The sequence below is a fragment of the Misgurnus anguillicaudatus genome, chromosome 13 (assembly GCF_027580225.2).
Source record: "Misgurnus anguillicaudatus chromosome 13, ASM2758022v2, whole genome shotgun sequence".
Lineage (NCBI taxonomy): Eukaryota > Metazoa > Chordata > Actinopteri > Cypriniformes > Cobitidae > Misgurnus > Misgurnus anguillicaudatus.
The window spans coordinates 25,212,501-25,239,947 of record NC_073349.2 but is presented as its reverse complement, the minus strand read 5'-3'; the positions used below and the strand labels follow the sequence as shown (position 1 = coordinate 25,239,947).

The following is a 27,447-nucleotide window of genomic DNA, read 5'->3' as shown; positions in this document are numbered from 1 at the left end:
CCGAGCATAAAACAGCCCTAATTCTTCTTCACAAACACTGGGATGTGGAAACAACATCGAGCGAAGGGATAGAAAACGGTTTGACATAGGGAAAATCTTATTGGGCGAGTGAGTGAGTGAGAGAGAGATTTACCTTTGATATTGTATGGGTTGTCGATGACAAAATCTCCATTCCACACAACGGAGAGATCCACAGGAAGGTCGCTGATGTCATTTCCTTCATAGTCATACTACAAAGAGACAAAAGAGAAAAAAATTGCTTCATTTTGATGACATCACACCTTTGGAAGCACATACAAAGTCCTAAGTGGAGGTTCCCATCATTTTCTATCTATTCAACACAAACATATAAAACAAATATTACGCCAACTCAACGTGACCATATTGCCGTGCAACACGTCAGTGATTCACAATGCTGATCCTGACATGTGAACGGGATCCATTGGGATGAAGATCTTTCTGAAAAACAGTATTGCGGTGTTCCAACTCCAGCTCAGAATGACACATGCTGGCTTATCTCGTCCCATGTAAATCTTGCCATTTAAGTGTGTATCCTTGAGAGAGAAAGAGAGGGAACCAGATATAAAGAGACAGGCGACGGAGTGAGACGGATGGAGAGAAACAGACATGTCTGGATTCTCATCACGCAATTGTGAGACTGTCAGATCAATACGGAGGGAGGTAGAAACACTCCACCCTGACTGGAGCCTCTTCACTACAACCCCACTAATTCACAAACACCTACTTACAGATTTCAGGATTATAAGAAAAACTACCAGCACACAGAAAAATATGATTTATATGAGCGCATCTGACTGTTTCCGAATGAAAAGAGAGCAGAAGAAGTGGGACAGGGATGGAAATAAAAGAGAAAGGCTGTTTGGGAGACCTGAAAAAATAAATAACAGAGTGGAAGCGCACCAAGCAAGTGTGTAGATGTGATGCGGGAAAGTGCTATAAGTGAAATAGGCATTTCCAATTTGCTTTGTGACACATCTACTGACTTCAATACACACACATGTGCACGCTAACACATTCACACATGACCACTGTTTGTTTTTTAACTACGTCAACATACATGGGAGGAGGAGTCCAGTGTAAACACTTGCTACGATTACATGAAACCAAATAATAAAATTGATGACTCAATCGAATCGAAAAGCCTTAATGTAAACACTTTATTCGGGGTTTCCCGCAGCACTTTGCAGTTCGGGCGGCCCGCCTAAGCTGGGAAACCCTACCACCTTAACTAGAAAAATATGATTTATATGAGCCCATCTGACCGTTTCCGAATAAAAAGAGAGCAGAAGAAGTGGTACAGGGATGGGAATGAAAGAGAAAGGGTGTTTGGGAGACCTGAAAATATAAATAACAGAGTGGAAGCGCACCAAGCAAGTGTGTAGACATGAAGCACGATGCGGAAAAGTGCTATAAGTGAAATAGGCATTTCCAATTTGTTTGTGACACATCTACTGACTTCAACACACACACATGTGCACGCATACACATTCACACATGACCACTGTTTGTTTTTTAACTACGTCAACATACATGGCAAGATGAGTCCAGTGTAAACACTACCTACGATTACAAGCAACCAAATAATAATATTGATGACTCAATTGAATTGAAAAGCCTTAATGTAAACACTTTATTCAGGGTTTTCTGCAGCACTTTGCAGTTCGGGTGGCCCGCCTAAGCTGGGAAACTCTACCGCCTTAACTAGGTCGTCCAAAAAAAAACAAAAAAATGAGAGAAAGACGTGGTCCATCACTGTCTGGAGGATAACTAGTATCCAGCTGATAAAACATCTCGGAGAATAGTTATTGTATTAGTCTATAGTTCTTGCAAATTTAAAGTTAGTTAGCTGGTTATTTTTGTTGTTTGAGCAACCTGCTAGCTAGGTTGCACGTGCCTGTTGATTAGATAAAATTTGTTCAGCGCTTTGCTCATGTTATTTATGTGCATTATTCACATGCTACAGTAGTTACACTCCTTTAAGATAATGTAATTAATAGTGGGAAATAATCCGTTTTTACTATCTATCATCGTTCGCCAGACGTTCTACAAATCTGCTTTAGTTTGTGTTTATTAACCCTTTAGTTTCACTTCATCACGCAGCTAATGTATATCTGTTAAAACATTTAATTAATTAATAATCTAGTATGTGTTTTTTTCTGTCATAGTTTCTTCAAAATTAAGTTTTATTTGAGTGTTTTAAATAAAAATATTTTCATTTTCATCATGATGCATACGCCCCGCCCCTTTGATTGCTACGCCCATCCACCCAACCCTACCACCTTAACTAAAATTTTCTGTGGGAAACCCTGTTATTTAATACTTTATTTAAAACTTTTGATCATAGTGAAAGGGGTGGGGTAGTCCGATCTGTGATCCAAACATCAGAATGCAAGTATGCATGTAAAATAAAGTATTTTCTCAATCAAATGCAAAAATACCTTGTGCACATGCGCAGAAGAATTGTTTTGAAATTTTCGTCTTATATTTACCTCTTATTTATGCATCACATAATTCTTGTCACATAAACATGCAATAGCAAGGTGATGGCAACACGCATTATTAAGGTACTTTTATAACATCACACAAAGCAATAAAATAGCGCAGCGCCTTTCGAAAACTGTGCATTCATTGCCTATATCTTAAAACTTCTTAATAAGCACAACTTTCTCTAACTCAATGTTAACGTTGTACATTTATCCAGAGATAAAGCGTGAACTCGACGAGAGATGCTGTGCGCAGCGTAGAGTTTCCAAATCCTCAGCTTTTTGGCAGAGTTCAGATTTGGGCTACATTTAAACTTTTTCTGCGAGCTTATTATTTCTTCGGGTTAAAGGTAAAAGGTACTTGGGCTGTCAATAGTCATTGGGATCCTTTTGGGCTAATTTTGAATGTCCATTGGGCTGGTTTTGATACGCGAATCTGGCAACCCTAACTGTGCGCTTGCGCAGGAGTTTGGTTTGGACTATATAGAATATATACGTGTAAATGAAAATTTTAATCAGATTGTAATGTTTAGGGTACATGTAAATTGTAACGTCGACACCTGTAATCGAAAAAATTTTGCCCATTCTTATCAATATATTGCATTCAGATTAATAATTTTAATTATATTCTCCTCTTTTGAAATAATAATAATAATATAATGAGAAAATGGGAAAAAAAACTATTTTGAAATATGTTTTTTTATTGCAAAATAGTAAAAGGAATGCAATAAAAAAAATGATAATAATTTCTTAACTTCCAATAAGATTATTGTTTTTTTTTTTTAAGAAATATTACGTTTAAAACCCTAAAAAAGTTGTTTACTTTGTAATAATGGTTTCCTATGTCTTCAATTTCTTTATAGAGAAAGTAACATAGTTGAGAAAGCATAAAGCAAGACCCTTCGGATTTAAGTCAGTCACACACACACATGAAATCTGATTTCGGCTTCCATCTTAACAAAGCCAAAGCGTCATACGATAAGCCTTTGAAAGGCTTAAGGTCAAACCTCTGAACACCCTCGAGTCACAAGACCTTTGCTTCAGACAACGATTCATTGACAGCTTCTCTCTCTTGATCAAACATCCACCACGCCGACCGCAAAGACCTCCACACTTACAGACGCTCATGCAAACATTCTTCTCCAACCAGACCCGTGAACCCTCACACATCTTTAGCCTACATCTCCTCACCAGCGGCCCAGCTCCATTAAACTTTAAAAAGCTGGAGCTGCTCACCCCCACGCACGCCACGTCTTAACAACGGCCGGCGCTGTTCCCCGAAGGCCGTCCGAAAACACAGTTATGATTTATTCATATCACAATTAACATGCTTTTGACGTTATACCACGCGCTCACCTCTGCCGAGCAATCGCATGTGACTTTCGGTGACCGCAAAATAGCTGGAAACGACAGAAGAGCGCTTTGTTCTATACGAAAGGTCACGCTTGCGGCATCCGTTGGAAAGGTGGTTGAAAACAACGGGAGAACTCTTCTTCTACTTGAGAAGGGAAGAATAATAACGCTCATTATTCAGGCCGTGGTCAGCTTGGAGATGTGGCGGAGGGTAATTAATTGCTTGTGCAAGTGCGGGTTCCCATGAGGCCGTCGCAGGCCTCAAACACAAGGTGAGCAGAAACATGCGCATGACCTAATTAAGAATAACCATGATCCGGCAACTATTGCACACGCACCAAACCTCTCATACACACATAAAGTCCCTCAGGTGCGGAGCTGAAATGGCAGGTGTTGATAAATGTCAGTGTCTCTTTCTCTGTATCTTCGTCTCTGTGTGATACAGCACATCGCAAAGTCCGCAGAGACGCTGTGGTGGGTTTTCAAGAAAGTGCTTTAAAAAGCACAGAAGTGTCTTTACACTGCAGAGTAATCGAGGTGCCACAAATTCTGCTTATACAAATACACAAAGGTGCATTAGAGATATAATTCATTAACATGTTGGTTATGATTCACACCCTAGTTACGTTTCGCAAATTCTCATTACTGAATTGCATTCAGATTAATCATTTCAATTATAACTCGTTTACTAGTGTTGTAGTCAAGACCACCTAAACCGAGACCAAGCCATGACCAAGACCAAGACAGGCCGAGACCGAGACAAGACCAAGACTTTAAAGGGTCGAGACCAAGTCAAGACCAAGACAGTCCGAGACCAAGTAAAAACCAAGACCAGTGCAAGTCACTGGTGCGTGCGTGCGTATATGTGTGTGTGTGTGTGTGTATGCCATCAGTAAAGTTGATAAAATAATCAAAGGAATTGCAGATATGTGGGAATTTATCTTTGTCTATAAGCAAATAAAAGTGATGGTTAATCAACTTAACCATTTATTCTGAACTGTCTTTCCATGGCTTGCCATCCACTTAACACAATGCAGGTGTTTTTAGTTATAAAATTAGAAAAACTGTCATTGGGAGAAACTTAAACAATGCTTAAACAATGCCAACATCATATGCAAAACCTGAATAAACTGCATTAAATTAATGATAAATAAATTTGTGATGTTCCATCAGTTGTGGTCTTGACCGATCTTGAAATAAAATTTTGAGTCCTCTTTGTCTGAGACCGAGACGAGATCGAGTAAAAATGCGGTCGATTCTGAGACAAAGACAAAGACCTTTAAAAGTGGTCTTGAGACCGGTCTAAAGACCAAGACCGGTCTCGAGAACTACAACACTATTGTTTACTACTGTAGTAATACCCATATTAGTATCTACTATAGTAAACTGCACTGCTACTTTACACGTTGGGTCAAAAAAGGGGCAAACCTAAACCGTTGTTTTTTTTCTGGGCTAATTTAACCCAACATCTGGGTTCGTCCCTTTTTGACTCAATGCCAGGTTAAAAATAACCTATATATTGCATTACTATATATAAAGAGTTTTGTTCTAAAACACGATAAACGCCTTTTTTTATTAGTTACCGCCAAAATCAGTATTGTATCAGGTCAGTATTAAAAAGTTAATTCTAAATTTTACACAAAATCCAATATCCGCCGTGTTATTCTGTCATCTTTTCTACCCTCCTTCTCTGCAGAATGCAATAAATCCGATCAACCAATCACAGCGCACCATTCCACGCACTGTAAACAACAATGGCAGCGCCTTGAATACACACAGAATCCTAGTTTTCCTCATCTACTTTGTACTTTGTTATCAACAAATTAACAAAATAAGACTTTTGTTGGCATTGATAAACGTGTGGTGTTTTCTGTGACGGGAAAGAAACGTAAGCCATCATAATCAAATAATTTACGCGAAAGGCAATGCCGGCTGTTGCTTGTTCTCCCGACTGCATCATGCTAACACATCGACCCAGGGGATGTTATGAAAAACTTTCTATTATTTTACTCAAAGCTAACGAAAATCAAGCAGGACCAAAACATTTTACAGCTGATCGCTGTGAAAAAAGTTCAGCGACGACGTCCCAAGGATGACAGCAGCAATGACAGTGTTCTTAATATGACAAAATAAGTGTTTCGATTAATGCCAATAATGTTTTTTTTAATTAGTGTATACCACTAGACAACTCAATAAATATAACATGGCAAAAGATGAATGCACATTTATATATTGATTCAATAGTTTTATAGCTTTTAGAAAAAAGAAAAACTTGCATTTATTGCATTTTGTGGAAAAAATTATCGTTTTTATAATAAATCTTTGAAAATCAAATTATGGACTTGAATTTTTTATGTTTTTTATAACCTAAAGATGCTATGTGAAAGTTTGTAACAAAAAATAGTGGTTTTCATCTTGTCACTTTCTATAGAAAACACGTTTTTACAGAAATTAGTGGATGGATTTATTGGGTTTTGGAACCAAACTCTTCATATATTTTATTACTATATATTATATTATGTGTGGGGTTTTCTGATGTGCTTGCACCATTATAGTTGCTTTTATTATTATTGCACTGTACAAAATAACAATGTTTTAATAGTTTGTAATATGTTTGTAGTAGGTTTTAAATGTCATCGTGTGATACGAATTTGCAGGTTAAAGTTCACCAAACATGAAGGCCGAAATGCAATTTTTAATTTAATTAAATTGTTAATTGAAGTCAATGGAGCAAAAAGCCTACTGTGACCGCCGCATAATGTGAATTGAGGAATAATGTCCTTAACTGTTAAATAATTGATGGTGACAATAGTGTTGTACAGACAGCAGGTGTTCATAAAGAGGGGTCCCCTGGTGGTCCACGATCCTTAGCCAGGGGTCCGCAAAATAATTTGTTATGATTTACACAATTGTGCTATCTTATTAAAAAGGACATGTTTACTTACTGTATGGGGACCATCTACGAACTATACCAGTCTTGCTAGTGTTGACTTTATAAAAGCTTAAAAAAAACAAGTAAAAAGTATACATTTTGAAAAAAATGTAATTTAAATAAAATAACCCTTTGAATAAAAACTTAAGTGCCATTAACATGATTTATGCTACAAAAAATTATTTATCATTAAAACAAAAAACTGGTTTGATGTATTAGGTTTAAAAATATGCTAATAACTTTTATAATTCTAAAGGTGCTCCTTAAAAAGTGTAATAGTCCCCGACCACAAATAGTTTGAGAATCCCTGTTGTATAGCAAGACGGCCACTATATGAAAAAACTGTGCTTAAAAGTTGTGTTTGCATCATCCAAAAAACTTTGTTCATAGAAAACTCGAACTTTTCAACGACCTTACAGCAACAAACTTTTACTTTAAACATGACAAAAAAAAGAAGTTCTGCAAAACTCTACCAACACTTATAATAAACCTATGAAAGGTGCAAGCAGTTCTGAGAACAGTGTAACATACGAGCAGCGCAGGATCTTCTGTCTCTCACCCCACCTGCATGCCCAAAATGCATAATTACCCTCACAGAGGAAAATGAATGGGATCCGAAAATAGAGAGACATTGGGCCTCTCCACAGCCTGCGCCCGTCCTCTGCTGGCAAGCCCATAGATCAGAGAGACGTAGGGGAGGGGGGAACGTACGGATACGGTACGGGTGAGCTGGGAGATCCCGGCTCCGTGGGGCTTGAAAATGCCTATGTTAACAAAACAGAGCAGCTGGTGGGATGGGGGAGAAAACGTTGCCTTGTGTAGGTCAGTCTTATATAATTAGTCATTTTGATAGCGTACCTGTACGCCTGGGTAAAAATAACGCATCAGCTAATTGGGAGGGGTTTATTAAACACAGACACACAGCCTGTGTCTCCCAAACAGACACATAATACATAAACACTACATATAAATACTGTAGTACTATACGGCCAATACATTTTATTTGGTTCCTGCAGAGAGACTGTCTGACGTCATTAGTAATTATACTTTAGGGAGATTGTCTATGGAGTATTTATTTTTTAAAGAGCACCAATGGTCCGATTCACGATTTTATGGTATTTTCATGATAATAAAGAATATGTATAATGATTATATTTGACGACGAGTGTTGCTTTTTCAAATGCATGTTATAAACGACTCAAACCAGCAGTGATTTCAGATCGATAAGGACTTACTGATCAAAATCTGTAGTACATGAGATAGCTGTGCATAATATCAACTGTGCGATTTAGAATAGTTATCGGCGAGGTATTATTAGTGTGTATCGGCATTTATCGCACATCCCTATATTAGTAAACCTACCAACATGAGTCGACGTGATGTTTGGAATGAATTATCGCGCGAGAAAAAGCTGTTTTAGTCGCATATCATTGGTTAATGGAAACGCTGGCTTTTTTTGTCTTTTGTCGACATTTAGAAAATAACGCTAACGTTTTGCGCAACGGAAACGCAGCTACTGTTAAAAGCATTTTGGTAAATGCAAGTACTCATGAAAAATATAAAAAAACATTATGGTAGTAGTTTTTGGATATTTTGGTGCAAAAATCATACATACCGTATCTTTACGGCAACGTTTCTCATTTTCTAACAAATATTTAGGCCCATTTATTTGATTTCAATAAACAGACATGTTTTTATTCATTTTAGGTAATGATAATAACCTGGCAAAGCACCACTAAATATGAATAAGAATTAGTTAGAGTCATAATGTATTTCAGTCAGCTTTGCGATTCAGAATAGTTATCGGCCGGGTATTATTAGTGTGTATCGGCATTTATCGCACATCCCTAGATATTAGTAAACCTACCAACATAAGTCGATGTGATGTTTGAAATGAATTATCGCGCGAGAAAAAGCTATGTTTTAGTCGCATATCATTGCTTAATGGAAACGCTGTCATTTCATAATAGTCTTTTGTTGACATTTAGAAAATAACGCTAAAGTTTTGTGCAAATCTGCAATGGAAACGCAGTTACTGTTAAAAGCATTCAGGTTAATGCAAGTACACTATAAAAAATTGTGGTAGTAGTTTTTGGATATTTTGGTTCAAAAATCATACATACCATGCCTTTAACCTGATAAGGAACACTGTGCTGTACCAGTACACCCCTTCCCTTGCACGTGAGGCTGAATTATGTCATTGTAACTTTAAAGCATTAACTCTTAAAAATATACGGTCATGCAGCACATCATTGGATAGCTTAGACTTTAGGGATTCCATTAAGCGCACACACAAAGCATAATACGATTTTTAGCAGTCATAAAACTGTAATCTAGTTGTTAGTTACCTGAAACGGCGGGGGCGATTTAGGATATTTACTTACCATCAAAATCTTCCCTTTATCCGCTTCGGTAAAATTGTCCAAAACAAATTGTTCATAAATCCCCAAAAGTCCAAGGAACTGGAATATCCAAGCCTTTTAATCCAAAACGATTTGTTCATCTCACAATCTTGACGTTTCTGACCGAATTGCGATATAAATTGCGGTATACAATTAGTTCACTAACGGACATTCGTTCGAATCTCACTTTTTATTCACGATTTATAATGAATATATTCGGATGTCACGTTTATTGTGCAACGTCTGAGGAACAAATACGCCCCCTTGTGGAATTTCAGCCGTTCCATAAGAGGCTACGGCAACGTTTCTCATTTTTCGAACTAATATTTAGGCCTATTTCATTTGATTTCAATTAACAGACATGTTTTTATTCATTTTAGTTAATGATAATAACCTGGCAAAGCACCACTAAATATGAATAAGAATGAGTTAGAGTCATAATGTATTTCAGTCAGCTGTGCGATTCAGAATAGTTATCGGGCAGGTATTATTAGTATGTATCGGCATTTATCGCGCATCCCTAGATATTAGTAAACCTACCAACATCATTTGGTGTGATATTTGGAATGAATTATCGCGAGAGGAAAAGCTATGTTTCAGTCGCATATCATCGGTTAATGGAAACGCTGTCATTTTATAATAGTCTTTTGTCGACATTTAGAAAATAACGCAAAAAGTTTTGCGCAAATCTGCAATGGAAATGCAGTTACTGTTAAAAGCATTCAGGTTTATGTAAGTACACGTGAAAAATATATAAAACATTGTGGTTGTAGTTTTTGGATACTTCGGTGCAAAAATCATACATACCGTGCCTTTACGGCAACGTTTCTCATTTTTCTAACAAAAATTTAGGCCCATTTATTTGATTTTAATTAACAGACATGTTTTTTTTTTCATTTTAGTTAATGATAATAACATGGCAAAGCACCACTAAATATGAATAAGAATGAGTTAGAGCCATAATGTATTTCAGAGTATTACTGTATACAGTAGTGCTATAATATTTTTTTCTGCAAAAACAGAGGATTCAAGTGGCTAAAGCTATAATTCAGCTCTAAGCTCATGGTGAATCTTCTTCCTAGTAGGAGATCTTCTCCATGGGAGCGTCTGACACAATCTTAACCCCGCTGCAGGACACAACAAAGACTCCTTGAGTTATTCACCTCTCTCTCTCTCTCTCTCTCTCTCTCTCTCTCTCTCTCTCTCTCTCTCTCTCTAACCAACAAAAACTGCCTCCCTTTTCCTTCCTATAAAATGATGACCACCTCATTTTCCAAAGTGTTTGGGGAGGAACGGGTACCATCTCGCTCCTACATGGCTGCACTTCATCATCATTTTATCTGCGACGGCTTTTAATTGGATCCTATCAAACTCTCCCGATAGTCCTCATTTCGCGGTCGCAAATCGGTGGATGGCGGGAAGGAGATTCTTGCTGAGATTTTACCCTGACTGTTCCTTCCTTCATTGTGTTTTCTGTGTCAGTCACTAGATCTCTCTTTCTCTCTGGTCATTTATCTGTGCTGAAGCTAATGTTGTAAAGCAGGGTCTGATACCATCACCCTGTTCTGTTCATCCCCCAGGTCCTGGTCTGTGGCGCTCAGAAAGAAAGAGCTTTGTAGTGAAAAGCATTTTTATATTAACCCTTTCTCACCTACCTTTTATTTTCTTTCCACCAAAATGGAACTGGTGCTCAATGGACCCATCATTTGTTTGGCTTGAAACATGCATTGGGCACCAGCATCATCTTGGATAAAAGAGGTATTTCATCATTCTTGATTTAAAGTACATTCTACATTTTTGCATTTGGCAACTTTAATCCAAAGTGACCTACAGTGCATTACATTTTATCAGTATGTGATCGAACCCACAACCTTTTGCACTACTTCTTGATCAAAGCCCACTTCACGTGAATATATTAACAAACACTGGTTTTTACATCTACAGTATCCAAAGCGAATTACAGTGCATTACAAGGGGTACATTTTTATCCGTATGTGTTCGAACCAATGACATTTGCGGTGGTAACTCAATGCTCTATCACTGAGCTATATGCAGTTTTTCCTGTCTAAACCTATAACTGTGCTCCAAGCAGTTGGCCTCTATTTAGGCAGTACAACATCTGTAATCAACTTTAAGAAGTTCGCCTTTCTTTAGTATTAACCTGCTAATACTACATGTTCTTCCATCTTGGCACGTCTCATCAGAAGCTCTATATCCTTTGTTTACTCAATCGATTAAGTCAGGACTACCTGCTTCCCCCCGCGTCCCAACACACAGTTGTGTTTTATTAACACACCTCTCTATTGTCTTAAGCGGGAAGACAAAAGATCGAATTGATCAATCTCAGGCAAACACAATCAGTTCTCTCCACCTAATCATACAGCACCAGCCATCTGCCCGCTACGAGCCCGGGATCCCATCTGCCAGCTGTTGCCACAAATCAGAGTCTGACCTCCGACCATCAGTCTTGGGTCTCAAGAGAATTTTCATATTTGGGTGAACTATTCCTTTAAAAATTAAAATGATAAGTATACCAATTAAATTAACAAATTAATTTACCATTATGAAAAGCACAAAATTAGTTATTTTATGCAATACTATACAGTATAAATGCAAAAAACACTTATACAATATAAGTGCAAAAATTGCATCAGCTAAAAATATTCACATTAAAACACAGTAATAGTACAGAACTAATACCCTGTGGGTCAAAAATTGTCAAAATATCTATCCAAACTGTCACTGGGGCACAGGGTTGCCAAGTGTCCATTCAAAAATGGTCAAAACTGGTTGCCAATTCTCCAGTCAAAATATGCACCCAAACTGTCACTGGGGCACACGGTTGCCAATTCTCTGGTCAAAAATGGTCAAAATATGTACCCAAACTGTCACTGGGGCACCAAGTTGCCAAGTCTCTGGTCAAAAATGGTCAAAATATGTAACCAAACTGTCACTGGGGCACCAAGTTGCCACGTCTTCAGTCAAAAATTGTCAAAATATGTACCCAAACTGTTACTGGGGCACAGGGTTGCCAAGTCTCCAATCAAAAATGGTCAAAATATGTACCCAAACTGTCACTGGGGCACCAAGTTGCCAAGTCTCTGGTCAAAAATGGTCAAAATATGTACCCAAACTGTCACTGGGGAACCAAGTTGCCACGTCTCCAGTCAAAAATTGTCAAAATATGTACCCAAACTGTCACTGGGGCACAGGGATGCCAAGTCTCTGGTCAAAAATGGTCAAAATATGTACCCAAACTGAGCACAGGGTTGCCAAATCTCTGGTAAAAAATGGTCAAAATATGTACCCAAACTGTCACTGGGGCACATGGTTGCCAAGTCTCCGGTCAAAAATGGTCTAAATATGTACCCAGACTGTCACTGGGGCACAGGGTTGCCAAGTCTCCGGTCAAAAATGGTCTAAATATGTACCCAAACTGTCACCAGGGCACACGGTTGCCAATTCTCCGGTCAAAATATGTACCCAAACTGTCACTGGGGCACAGGGTTGCCAAATCTCTGGTCAAAAATGGTCAAAATATGTACCCAAACTGTCACCGGGGCACACGGTTGCCAATTCTCCGGTCAAAATATGTACCCAAACTGTCACTGGGGCACCAAGTTGCCAAATCTCTGGTCAAAAATGGTCAAAATATGTACCCAAACTGTCACTGGGGCACCAAGTTGCCACGTCTTCAGTCAAAAATTGTCAAAATATGTACCCAAACTGTCACTGGGGCACAGGGTTGCCAAGTCTCCAGTCAAAAATGGTCAAAATATGTACCCAAACTGTCACTGGGTCACACGGTTGCCAATTCTCCAGTCAAAATATGTACCCAAACTGTCACTGGGGCACACAGTTGCCAAGTCTCCGGTTTTCTCGCAGAATTGGGCTACTTTAACAGGCTGTTTGTCCGCAGTTTTACACCAGAACACGACTTTTAAGGGAGAACCCCCTCGAAACCTGATTGGGCTAGTTTTGTGTAGCAATTTTGCGGGTTTTGCTGTGAAAACCTGGCAACCTTTTGGGGCAGTACCCTTTAAAAAAGCCCTAATATATACCATTAGGTACAGATATGTATACCACTGGTACCAACAGGTACTAATATGGACTCTTTAGGTGGTAAGCTGTACTTTTTGAAAGGGTACTGCCCCAGTGACAGCTGGGGTAAATATTTGAGCATTTTTTTCTAACAGTGTACTATTATGTGCAATATTTTAAGATGGTTCACCTATTTTCCCAACTACACTCATTACACTAGTTGGCATGGTTCTTGCGAAAACCCCTCAGTTTACATAACGTGTTCTGCCAACAATCATATAATGACTCAAAGCAAACAGTTCAAACCTCTTGAATTCAACAAAACCATTAGTCAACACTGTAATCAATCGCTCACACGTTGAAGGTTTCCGTTGAGTGAAAAGAACGACGGGACTCGAGCCGGTGATTCATATCCGACCCGCCTTTGCCACCTCATCCAACACGCCGGAGTGCATCAATTCAACAGTATTGACGAACAGTCATTTAAATCGCTAAGGAATGACTTTGTGAATGACTAAAACAATAGTGGCGCTTGATCTGTGCCAAAGCCCGTCATTTTAGACATGCTCCTACTTCTTGTAATGGAACTCTCACGCGGGGCTACACAGCACTCATGCTAAAATCACTGCACGCTAAGTAACTGATAATTGCTGGCATTTAATGGTGTAATTGCAGTGTGGATCTTAACACGGCTGTAATTGCGGCTCTCATTAGGAGTGACGGGCTGTCTGAATACCCAGCAGCACAGAACCAAACCTGGCGTGGTTCCGTCACAGACATAAACCACAGATGACTGAGGAAAGCGCCGGACCTTTGAGGCAGAAATTAAAACGACACTCTAAGAGCTTTAACTAAGATAAACTATTGCTAAACCGGATTGGCAAAGGCCTCTATGTGCTAGTGTACTTCTTTAAGCAGACAACGTTTGTATTTCAAAGGCCTTGGACGTTTTTTTAAATATGTATAGTTATATATACCGAGAAACACCCGTATGATTATGAATCATGACTCTCTCAGTTTTGTTTTTACAGTTTTATATTTTAAGAGCATTTGGACTCTCGTGCCGCCTTATGTTTGAACAAAAAACAAAGCAGCATTCAGAAACTTCTAAAGCACTTTAAGCATCCAACCTCCCTTACAAAATGAGAAGAGAAGTGGCGCTTATCAGCTTGGTGTTTTTTGCTCTCGTGTTGACGGTTAAAGTTAACATCACTCCGGCTGATGCCTCCGCTAGCAGAGACAGAGGAATAGCATCTAGTCAGCGACGCAGCGATCGCTGTTGATTTGAAACGGCTGCGACAGCAAACAGTCGATAAAGTCTTTAGCGAGACAGCTCACCGCAAACTCTTCGCCATGTAATTAGCTTCCCTTCAGTAACACCAGAAGCCTCCACACAAAAGAGAACGGCAAAGAAAGACCGTGCATCTTACAACGGCCATCAATAAGCGACGGCTGGAAGTGTCATGGTGCCATCAAATACACAAACCTCCACTAATGACTGCCTGCGCAAAGCAGTCTGTTAAAAAGATAAGTTCAACGTCTTTCATCAAGCCCCTAATGGCCCACCAGTCTCTGCCCAGTGCCTGATGGGAGTTTGAGCGCCAGTCAAAGTGTGGATTGGCCAATTGGGGGAAGGCTTGAGTCAGAAAGGCTGTAAAAAATGTTTGGCATTTGGACTATCAATAATGGCTCTTAAAGAACTCGATGAACTTTCCATTGGGATATAGACAAAGAAACCTGCCTGAAACTTTAAGTAACAAGGGTTTGAACTTACCATTGTCTTCTGGCACTGTATGCTGGTGCTGTTGAAGCGCAGAGCCGTGACGCTGTACTCTTTACCCTGGATATAGAAGATGCATTCGTAGTTCCTCTGGCCAGACTGAGGCTGTGGAAGATTGCGGGCCAACAGGGTGATGGGCTTCATGACTCCGACAGGAATGTAGATCTGGGTAGAGGGCAGGATCTGAGGACACTCCTTTAAAACAAAGAAAGAAACAATGCATTTACATTTTATGAAAAAAAGTGGTGTTCGAAATCATAGTTGACATCTTTCAGTGCACTTATTGAACCCCACAATGCACAGCAATACTAAATGTACAACTGATGTAGACTCAATGCTTGCCTATACTCATCCATTGAGGCTCGCGGCAAATAATTTCTCGCATATCTGCAGAGGATGATGCCCGCAGCGCTTCCCATACAGCAAAAAATAAAAATTTCTCTGACCAAAAATAATTTTAAATATATGCTAAATACATTTTGTGGAAAGCAAAGCTTTTTTTTACTTTTTTTTATTTAAAGAGATCTTTCGTTTTAAAGGGGACAGAGAATGAAAAACCATTTTTACCTTGTCTTTGTTGCATAATGGTAGTCTACCCAAATTCACAAACATACAAAAAGTGCAAAACATGCTAAACATCTCAGTTTCATAGAATTCCTCTTTTAGAAATGTCAGCCAGAAAACAGCCCAATCTGAAAAACTGATGCTTATGACATCACAGGCATCTAACTGCCCCTCCACTTTAAAATAATTGGCTACATTTTTTAAAGTGGCAGCAAAGTCAGCCAATCAGTAATGAGATTGCAAGTTAAGCCAGTAGGGGGAGCCAAATACGTGCAAAACCACTTGTTTAAAATCCCCCACCCTAATAGAGCTATCTGAGAGAGGTTTTTAGGAAGCTTCTAAGGCATTACAGACCCAAACAAAAATTTTTTTGTCTACATGTCACATCACAGAACAAAGATTAATACTCCGTTCAATCATTCTATGTCACCTTTAATCTTCATATTAGGAGTTTGGTTCCAAAATGAGATTTTAACCCCATTTTTAACATTTTAAATTTTTAACATCATCAAAAAACAAAACAAAAATTTTGGGAAAAAATGAGTTATCTCTTTTGGAACCAAACTCTTAATATTAACATATTTTTCCAAATGTATTTCAGGGGCAACAAATACATTTCTAATTTTACAACCCATATGGCAAAAAATATATTTCTCCTGGCCAAAATATAAAAGTTTGTTAAAAATTTATAAACTACAAGTAAAAAATATAAAATTATAAGTATATTTTTGCAGTTGAAAATATATTTACAGGTTTAACACACAAGGGTTTTCTTTGAATGTGATGTGACTATAAATGCTTTAAAATATATTTTCAATATACAAAAAAAATACAAAATTGGTAAAAAAAAATTTGTAAAATATGTCTAATTATATTCAGCACATATTTTTTGGCCACTTTTTGTATATTTTGAAATATATTTAAAATTATCAAAGCAAATAATGCAATAGAAGTGCTGCACGGGGTGTGAATTGGTGATCTCAGTGCTCTTTGGATGCAAGGAATAATTCAAATCAATATATAAAGAATCTCCAAGGCACTCGAATGATATAGAAAAAGTTTAAAAGCCTTTATTTCACATGGCTTAATCTTTTAAAAACTTGTAACCTTACACCCTGACGAAGGCTTGTAAGACGCAAAGCGTAGGTGTTTGTGTCACCTGTTTATATATATATATATATATATAATATATATATTTGAAAATATATATTTTGCCATATGGATTACGACGATCTTACAAGTTCAATTTTATTAACTAATTCGAGTTGTTAACTATAATAGTAAACTAATGTGGGGACTCTAGGGCAGTGGTTTTCTAACTGGGGGCCGCGAGACGGTGCCAGGGGGCCCCAGTTTTATGACATTTTATAAAATACATTCATTTATCATGAATTCTGTGTAATTTAACCTAAAAAATAATAAGCCAACTAACCAACATCACTACTAGGTATATTTTTATATGTTTTGTTTAATTAAAATATTACATTTAGTTTTTGTCATAAATGTTCTTTCGGGGGGCCTCCAAAAAATGCACTGCACACAAGGGGGGCCTCACGCTGAAAAAGTTTGGGAACCACTGCTCTATAGTGAATGAGGGGACAGGGGGCTACTTCGGACACAGCTACTGATTTTCTGGTTGGCTTGGTTAACAAGCACCAAGATTTGGCATAAAATTGAAGTTCAATTGGTCATCGTCCCATTTGTTTAGATTTATGAAAACTGTATTCTGTTTTATGCATGCAGAAACATCACAAAAGAAAACATCCCGGCTACCTATTATAATTTCGAAAAATTCAAACGGACGCACCGAGTTGAAGGAGATCAAAAACACTTTGATCATACTACTTGAGCAAATGTGTCTATTCAGACATTGTAACCCTTTCTGTGATGTCGCTACATCACGAGCTGAAGACAAGAATGATGCTAGAAGGACTTCAAGGCCATAGCCACTGTTGTCATGCCAACAGATTGAAAAACCAGGGCACAGAGTAAGATGCAATTAAGCTTTTTGAGGGCATGTGCCATTTTAAAGACTTGGCAGCGGTATTTCGGTTACGATGCCAACTGTGCACTTTAACTAGCAAAGCAGCGACATTACCACAGGCGTGAGACCTCACCCTATAAAACCTCTCTTCAAAAATAACCTTCAGATACCTTGTTCAGATTTTTCTGCTTCTTTAAAAACAATTCAGGTAATGGAACAGCTGTTTTTACACAACAAACACATCTCATGTGCCCATATGAAATGCATCCAAAACACTGCAGCATTGCTTGATGGAAGGCAGGCAGCTAGATCAAAGCATCAACCTTTCTTTTGATGCCTGGATGCAGGAAAAAAAACCTTAAAAATAGGGGTACAATGGGATGTATTAGATGAAGCTTATGAACCCAGTCAACATGCTCAGGTCTTATTGTTTTATTTTTCCCAAACATAAAAATCATGGCCATGTTAACATTGCATTACACTGCATTTATCATGCAATGATATCCGAAGTTCAACCAAATGGTGGATCTCCCCCCAACGCATCTTATCAAGTCTGATCAAGTATCTCAACTCATTACCCTCGCTTCCTATTTTCCCTGCCTCTCTCTAATTGAACGGGAAGGGAATTGAAAACCAGCAGCGTTATTAAAATCTTAAAATCTACAGGAGATATCCTCTATCATTGCCACAGTGAGGATTCTGTAAACAAACCTGACGGGAAAGCCACATGCCGCCTCATGACTCTGCAGACGTCCATTGGGCTGCTGGTTTAATTGCCTCGGGCGCCAGTCTCCTTATTAATACTGTGCTGCTTTCACTCGATTCGGTTGTTACTGAATAAATAGACTGCGATGCACCCCCCCCACCCCCTCGCCCCACCCTTGATGGAGCGCGCTTGTGTTAGTGTTCAATTACCGTGTGCTACACAAAGGTGAGGGTTTCACTGCTAATGAAAAGGTGCAATTTGTTCGGAGTCAATAAAGGCCTGTGTGCAGAACGCAATGAGGCCTTATCAGTTACAGACGAATGCAATACAAAAACCGAAACGTTGGGTTATCTAGTTATTATTTGTGCATGCTAAACAAACTGTTTACTGTATAGTTTTGTTAAGGTTCTGGCTTAGTTTCATCATCATTATGATGGCTTATAACTCATGTTTAACACTTAACTGCCATGAAATGTAATTATAGCGATTAGCTTTGCTTAATCTCAAAAAATAATCCGCAAATGCAATTTTACAAAGTCTACACAGCTCACAACTGAGTAAGGCAAAGGGCAAAATGATAAGAAAGATGAGAGCCAATCAGAATTGAGAGAGAGGTGGTATCATCTCCTGACTGATGCTGAGAAATGCTTTGCTTGTGGCTCTGCCATTCGCTTTGGCAATCAAAACACACAGGTGGAGAAAAGATAGCCGTAAACGACACGTTTAATGAAATGCTACAACAATCTGATAAGAACTTCACGCCCACCATCACTCGTGAAAATACAAAGATTGTATGTTTGTGCTTGCAAAGATATAGAAGAAAGGAAAAGTAAATGGCAAATTCAGGTGAAAAATAAAACAGTACAGAAAAAATATATAATATGCATGCTATGATGCAAAATTATATGCTACAGACTTTTTTTATCTGAGCGCAGCATTGCGTCATTTGCATGCTGCAAACGACCAATCAAAATCAAGTGTTTGACTTCAATGGTGCTGCGCAGACCGACTGGCGTGTAATGTCAAACACTGATCGTTCTGTACGGCGCCGCCTGAAGTCAAGCAAGCCTTTTATGGGAGAAGGCTTATGAGTGTTTTTTACATATGAAGACATCTGATTTTGGGAGGGGGCGGGTGAGGACTAAAATTTAGGGAACATTGTGCTATAGCAAAACAAAACAAAAAAGTGACAACGTTGGGAACTATTTTATTAACTACACTGACAGGTGTCAGGACATAGTTGAAAGCGTAAATCAGATTGCACACCGGTTGAGAACAATGGATTAATGGCGTACCGCAGGGATGTCTTTGAAGCGCATCATGATTTCTTTCTCTTACTGCCTTTATTTGGTTTAAAATGACGGCGGCTCTGGTGAGCTGGGAATCCAGGTTAGCATGCGGCGTGCACACCCACGGTGCTGAAATGCATGTCGTCAAATAAGCTTCGAGCAAACTTACAAGTTAACAAGAAATACAACCAGAAAACTGCCTTGGAGCTCCAAATCCATCTTCACTTTTAACATTTAAAATAGTAAATGTCACATTTTAAATAAACTGTTCACCCAAAAATAATAATTCTGCCATTATGTTTTCATCTACACAATCTATATAAAACATCAGTTTATAATGTAAGAAGACCAGATGTGTGACTGATTCATAATTTTGAGCCACTAATGACGCTTTTCCATTGCATAGTACCATCCACTGAGCCTGATTTAAAGGATTAGTAAATTTTCTTTAAAAAATCCAGATAATTTACTCCCCACTATGTAACCCAAAATGTTGATGTCTTTCTTTGTTCAGTCGAGAAGAAATTATGTTTTTTGAGGAAAACATTCCAGGATTTTTTTCATTTTAATGGACTTTAATGGACCCCAACACTTAACAGTTTTAATGCAGTTTAAAATTGCAGTTTCAAAAGACTCTAAACGATCCCATCTCTAAACGTCATTTTGACAAGAAAAATAAAAAATATGCACTTTTAAACCACAACTTCTTGTCTATTTCCAGTCCTGTGACGCGCCAGCGTGACCTTACGTAATACGTCATCACGTCAAGGGGTCACGGATGACATATGCGAAACTACGCCCCAGTGTTACAAGTGTGGAGAAAGAGGACCGTTCCGACATTGTTGTATGTCGAATGATATCAATTAAAGTCTTTGTGTCAGTTTATTGTTTAAAATGGTCCGCAAATGTGCGTTTATATATTTAACACGTGACCTTTCCACGTCATTACGCAATTATGTGAGGTTACTTTTTTTAGTGCCACCTCGACACTGTATTGACACCCACTACAACACTTTAGATCACTGATTGTTCTAAGAGAATCATCATTACCAGCGTCATCGCTAAAATGGAAAAGATTAGCTTTAGCTTTTAGTGCTAGCTTGCGCTGTCTCGAGCAAACATGTTGTCATCTGTTCTTTGCTATAAGTTCCCAAACTCCCTTTTGGTGATGAAAAACATCCACAGGTTGAGAATCAGGAACACCATAACAGTTTTTTTCCAGACATGCAGTTTGTGGCGGCACATTTGCGATGTGCACATCCGCATTTATGCTTAAATGCAACTTAAAAGAGCCTCAGTGGAGCGCAACGACTGACGCCACGAGTGTTTGTACAGAATCTGTCATGTGAGACAGAGGTAGTGATAAACGTGATCTATTTGTGGTGGCCAATTTTGATTTTGTGGCAGACTGAGTAATAAATAAATGCATTCCAACAACGCTCTCACTTGTATGATGTCATAGCAGTAGGCAGCGCAAATATAACGACACGTCTATAATCCCTCCCACTGCGAAGTGTTATTAAACTCGATGGAAAAGCTTACCAAGCCAAATTGGGGTGAGCTGACCCGACCTGACCCAAACCAAACCTACAATGTGATACAATGTGATGGAAAAGCGCCATGAATGGTAAATGTTAGGACTTTTATAAAGGGTACCATCCCAGTGCCAACCTTTATTTCTGACAGGGTATTTTATGGTCTAAAAATGATCTGCTTCTTAGTTTTGTTGTCATTTTTGGAGCTTGACAGATGCGGTCACAATTAACTGTGTATATATGAATAAGAACTGTGTGAAGATTCATCTAGCCTTCCCTAGAATAAAAGACAACAGCAAACAGGTCGATATGAGGGTGTTTAAATGACAGACAGAGTTTTCATTTTTGGCTAAATTTACCCCTTAAAATGCATGCAAGGAATGCCAGGATATCCCATTTCTTTTATAAAGTGCCAGGAAAGGAAATACCAGGATATGGTTATTTGGTTTATTCCCAGGATGAGTTTCAAATCTGTCGTCTACAAGCCTGCGGGGCGTAAGCCAAGTTAAGACTCCTGATTCGAGTCCACGGGATGCAGCTCCTAAAACGCTGAGAGAGCTCAGGACCTGACGTTTGGTGTGAGTTAGATAAAACACAGAGAGATTCGGTGTGTAGGATTGTTGGACCGGCGTGTTGAAGGAAAGAGGATGGCTGTTTTTTGGCTCTGCTGGCTGACAGAAACGCTCTGCCAGTCTGCTGTTTGTTTTGCACAAACGGTGCCAGTAGCAAAACTCCTGCAAGCAAAACATGATATCTGCTTCTCTTCCCTTCCAATTCCTCTCGCATTCTCTCTGTTAGTCTGAAAGACCTGTGGGGCGATCCGGAGACTGTGCTCACTGAATGTTAAGCTTTGTGAAGCCCACACGGCAAATACGGCAAACGGAGACCATTCTTCGAGGAGTAATCTACATTTTCTCTTGTTTAGGTTTGTTTTGCATTCAGATGACCCTTAAATTGCAGAAACACTTTTTTCCCTCTTTTTATATTACATTCAACAAAAACACTGGGGATATTTACATTTACTGTATGCATTTGGCAGATGCTTTTATGCAAAGCAACTTGCATGTGAATTCAAGCTACACATTTCTTTCTCAGTTTGTGCTTTCTAGGATCGAACCCATGACCTTTGCATCTCTAAAGCAATGCTTTACCAGTTAAGACAGATACGGGAAAAACCTTTCTCTTTCATACTTGCAAGTCTTTGAGATACACACTGTTCAAATAACCTGGGTTGTAAATAAAACCAATGTTGGGTTGTTTCAACCCATTGTTGGGTTAAATATACATTTTCCGGGTTAATTTCAACCCAAATGCTGGGAACGTACCTTTTCGACCCAACGCTGGGTTGAAAATAACCCAGCATTTTCTACTTATAGTGAATAATATAGTATTGAATGAGTATGATAATCATACATTACCATGGTAAATACAAAGTCTTTTTTAAAGAAGTCGCATCACTGTGACGCCATGTTTGCAATGCCTGTCAGATACTATGCATGTGCGAAGTCCCTCCCTCAAATGATGTCATTCTTTAACGGTAGACGATTGGCTCTTTTTACTGGAGGGCGGGGCTAGAGCGTTCATCAACCGTTCTGATCTCTCCCCTTCATAGCAATAGCAGTGACACATCTTGTTAATATTAAATATCTTTGATAAATAATATCAAAGTAACACAGTTCTAATGCCGTCATTGCACCATATATAGTTAAAGTCGCAATGAAATTGAAATGAAAAACTATATATATATATATATATATATATATATAATTTTTTTTTTAATATTGTGATATTATTAACAAATGACTTATCTGTGAGCTTCATTATTTCTAAAAAAATTCGCAAGTGCTCATAATCTTTAATCAAAAATGCAAAACTCCTCCCCTCCTCAAAACGATCTCTCTTCACTTCCGGTCATATGGTATGGCAGGTGGGCGGGGTCCTGGGAAGATCGCAGCGATTAGCAATTAGCAACACGACCCAACTTCAAACGATCCAATTAGATCTCGATGGACAAATTCAAATCCAGTCCTGCCTTATTTCATTTCAGAAACCGTTTCATTCGAATATACGTCACCACTTTCTACTTCCGTTTCATGGCTACTTTAAACCACAGTAATTTTTTACATACATACAGTAGTTTTTTACATAAAAAATGCTGGGTTTTTAAAAAAGTATGATTTATTAGCTTAATTATTTTTTTATTTAGTATTTAAAGTATGGACAAAACCCATCGTTACATAAAAAGGTGTCTTTTGAATATATTTTAATATTTTGGATTTATGTGCGGGTTGGGTTTAAAGTAACCAATGTTGGGTTGTGTCAACCCATGGTTGGGTCAAATATGGACATTTTCTAGGTTAATTTAAACTAACAGCTGTGTTTGTCCGTATTTGTGACCTTGCCTGTGAAAAACCCATAAAATCATCTTACTTGTAAAGAATATTCTCTGAAAATATAACCTTGATATCTTTAATATTGATTGAGTAAGGTCATGTCAAAATTGAAATCAATGTGAGATCAATGATTGAAATCAACATTTGATGCTCATAATCGGATACAGTAATAAGATAGGAGACTTTAGCCTGGATTTTTACAGGGTCACATTTTATCCAACAATGTACAATCCAGCATTTTTAGTTTCTAGATTCTTTATTTTCCAGTAGCTCAACTGGTACAGTACAGTCCTAGCAACATCTGGGTCAAGGGTTCGATTTCCAATGCAACATGCATACTTGAATAAATTCAACCTTGACTGCGCTCTATGTACATGACTGCGAATCCACCTTGTCAGGGTCTCCTTAAAGAATGAGAAACGATGTGTCCGTCATAAAGAAGTGAGAAACTTTGATGAATGGATGCTCATCTAACCAACAGCAGTCAAGACAGGCTTGACTACCCCGGCAGCACCCTCAGGATACAGATGCTGTCCTAAAAAGCTAGGCGATGAAATTACGTCAACTGCTATTTCGCCGCTCGACAGACAAAAGGGAACAGAAGATAAAAGCCTGACAGGAGGACCACACTTCCTTAGATATGATCTCATTCAAGATTTGTGGCCCCTACAAAAACTTTTAAAAATCTGCCCCCTCAGACTTCTCTTATGCAAGCTTAAAAAGGCATAAAAACACAAAATGGCCTGTCATGTTTATTAAAGCAAAACTGGGTTAGTAATACATAACAGATGTTTGGTGGTTGAAGATTCTTTGGTTGTCCAATTTTGCACCTTTTGCTGTCAATCACAAAAAACTCATTTGAAGTAAATACTAGTCAACATTTGAAGTGGATCAAAAAGGTTCATGTATTGGGTATTGGTTTTAAGACACCTTTTATGAAAGGTTTGAAACCACTCAGATAGTAGGTCATTTTTAAAAAGAAGGTCCAAAACCCAAACCCTGAATGGCTATTTGCGCAATACTATTGAATGACATGCTAAACAACTCGACAAGCCTGCTATTATTTTTAATCAAATTACGTCAACAATTCATAACCTTCTGATATTTGGCATGCCTCATCATGGTAGCAGATGAGGAACAGATGAGATTCTATCTAATTAGACAGCATGATGCTTGTTGACTATTAAGGGCCAAGCGCTAGAGAGGAACAACCACCCACACCAAGTGTAGTCTGTTGTCGAATGAAAGAGACTTTGAAGTCTAAAAGAGCTTTTGAGTGCTCGCCCACACGAGACTTAAATATAGAGCAGTACTCAAAACTTGGCGAGACACGAAGTGATCCGAACAAAACCGGAAATCTTTTACTAAATAAATATACTACTACTGCCACTTTATATGAACTTTTAATGTTAAAATGTGTTTTGTATATCTAGAAATCCTCCAAATAAGACACAGCCATACAAGACAACCTTAAGGAGAGCACAGGATCACGTTAAAACAGCATAAGAAACATAGTACCCGCCTGGTCTCCTTAGGTACCACCCAAGACGCTCGCACCATCATCTTGACTCCTGAATGTAAAATTCATCTTTGGCCCGTGTTAGACAGCCAGACGCTGAGGCATCTGGAAATTAAGATTTAATACACTTTGAATAATTAAAGCCACAGATCAGTGGCAGGCTCAAATCCCTTGGAGAGGCCCAGTGCCAGAGAGAACAAGAACCACGGGGCTTTGAGTCCTGCTCGCAACGCAGCGGGAACGGCCCCACACCAAACAACAAAGGTGAGGGTGCATGGCGGCATCCCATTTCTGCTAATTGCTTTTCTGATTGTATGATTAATTGCAGTGGACCGTCATTTGTGGTGTCCCTAGAGAACCTGGGGTTGGGCGGAAGATGAAGGAAATTCATATGAAGGCTCTCAAGGAACTGAAACGGCAAAGGGGGAGCTGGGAGTTCTTGGCACAGATGGTGGAATGTTGATCCAGGGAGCGATGCTCCTCTGCTCCATATTTATCGGTAGTGCAGCCCTATCACCAGCAGTGGCAAGATTAGAGAAGGGGGAGATGAGAGTTTGCTGTGTATTTGCAGAAGCTGGACAAAGATTTAAAAACGCGTGAACCAGAAAGAGTCCATCCATCCATACATCCATCTTATCCATCTTTTCTGTGCATCTATCCATCCATCCTTCTATCCATCCATCCACCAATCCCATCTTATCTTTTAATCCATCCATCCATTCATCTTCCTATCTATCTTCCTATCTATCCATCTTCCTATCTTTCCTATCTTCCTATCTATCCTATCCTTCTATCCTTCTATCCTTCTATCCTTCTATCTATCTATCTATCTATCTATCTATCTATCTATCTATCTATCTATCTATCTATCTATCTATCTATCTATCTATCTATCTATCTATCTATCTATCTATCCATCCATCCATCCATCCATCCATCTCCATCCCCTTATCCATTCATTCTATCCATCCATTCTATCCATCTATCCCTTCATCCAGCCATCCATCCATCCATCCATCCATCCCATCCTATTTTTATATCCATCCATCCATCTTTCTATCTTTCTATCTATCCATCCATCCATCCATCCAACCATCCATCCATCCATCCATCCATCCATCCATCCATCCATCCATCCATCCATCTATCTATCTATCTATTCATCTATCTATCCATTCTATCCATCTATCTATCCATTCTATGCATCTATCCATCCAATCCTATTTTTATATCCATCCATCCATCTATCTTTCTATCTATCCATCTTCCTATCTATCCATCTTCCTATACAATCATCTATCCAACCATTCTGTGCATTTATCCATCCATGTATCCTTCTATCCATCCATCCATCCATCCATCCATCCATCCATCCATCCATCCATCCATCTTCCAATCTATCTTCCTATCTATCTATCTTCCTATCTATCCATCTTCCTATCTATCCTATCTTCCTATCCATCCTATCTTCCTATTTATACTATCTATCTATCATCTATATATCCATCCATCCTTCTATCCATCCATCTATCAATCCCATCTTATCTTTTAATCCATCCATCCATCTTCCTATCTATCCATATTCCTATCTATCCTATCTTCCTATCTATACATCCATCTTTCTATCTATCCATCTTTCCATCCATGTATACTTCTATCCATCAATCCCATCTTATCTTTTAATCCATCCATCCATCCATCTTCCAATCTATCTTCCTATCTATCCTATCTTCCTATCCATCATATCTTCCTATCAATCCTATCCTCCTATCTTCCTATCCATCCATCCATCCATCCATCCATCCATCCATCCATCCATCCATCTTTCAATCCCAACTTATCTTTTAATCCATCCATCCATCTTCCAACCTATCTTCCCCTCTATCCATATTCCTATCTATCCTATCTTCTATCCATCTATCCCATCCTATCTTTTATTCATCCATCCATCTTCCTATCTATCCATCTTCCTATCTATCCACCTTCCTATCTATCCACCATCCATCCATCCATCCATCCATCCATCCATCCATCCATCCATCCATCCATCCATCCATCCATCCATCCATCCATCTATCCATCTATCTATCTATCTATCTATCTATCTATCTATCTATCTATCTATCTATCAAAATAACATTATTATGTAAAAAATATTTTGCATTATTGAGGTAAAATTAATTTCTTCCTAAATATAATTTCTTTTTTTTTGTTTAGGGTTAAACATGATTTGGTTGTCCACAGGTTTTGTGCAATTCTGTAAATTACCAATTTTACAGTATTGGGCTCAATTTCTATAATTTTGTCAGTTTAAAAAACCCATTTAAGCTCAGCGGTCCAATCACAGGTATTATTAAGCATCTACAAAGAAAATTGCAGAGACTGGTGACAGAACTAATGACATGAAAATATATTCTCATTATTAATTACCCCTCAAAGTAAAGA

General features: G+C 38.5%; 1 protein-coding gene across 4 annotated transcripts in view; it reads right to left on the bottom strand.

Annotated features, from left to right (window-relative positions):
- The window catches only part of plxna1a (plexin A1a), a 274,556-nt gene that overhangs the window by 70,912 nt on the left and 176,197 nt on the right, over positions 1-27,447 (bottom strand). For all 4 annotated transcript variants that reach the window (XM_055187468.2, XM_055187471.2, XM_055187470.2 and 1 more), the window contains exons 10-11: positions 15,007-15,207; positions 134-230 (exon numbers count right to left, since the gene is read on the bottom strand). In XM_055187468.2, the coding sequence (XP_055043443.1) occupies positions 134-230; positions 15,007-15,207 (298 nt within the window). The remainder of the gene's footprint in view (positions 1-133; positions 231-15,006; positions 15,208-27,447) is intronic.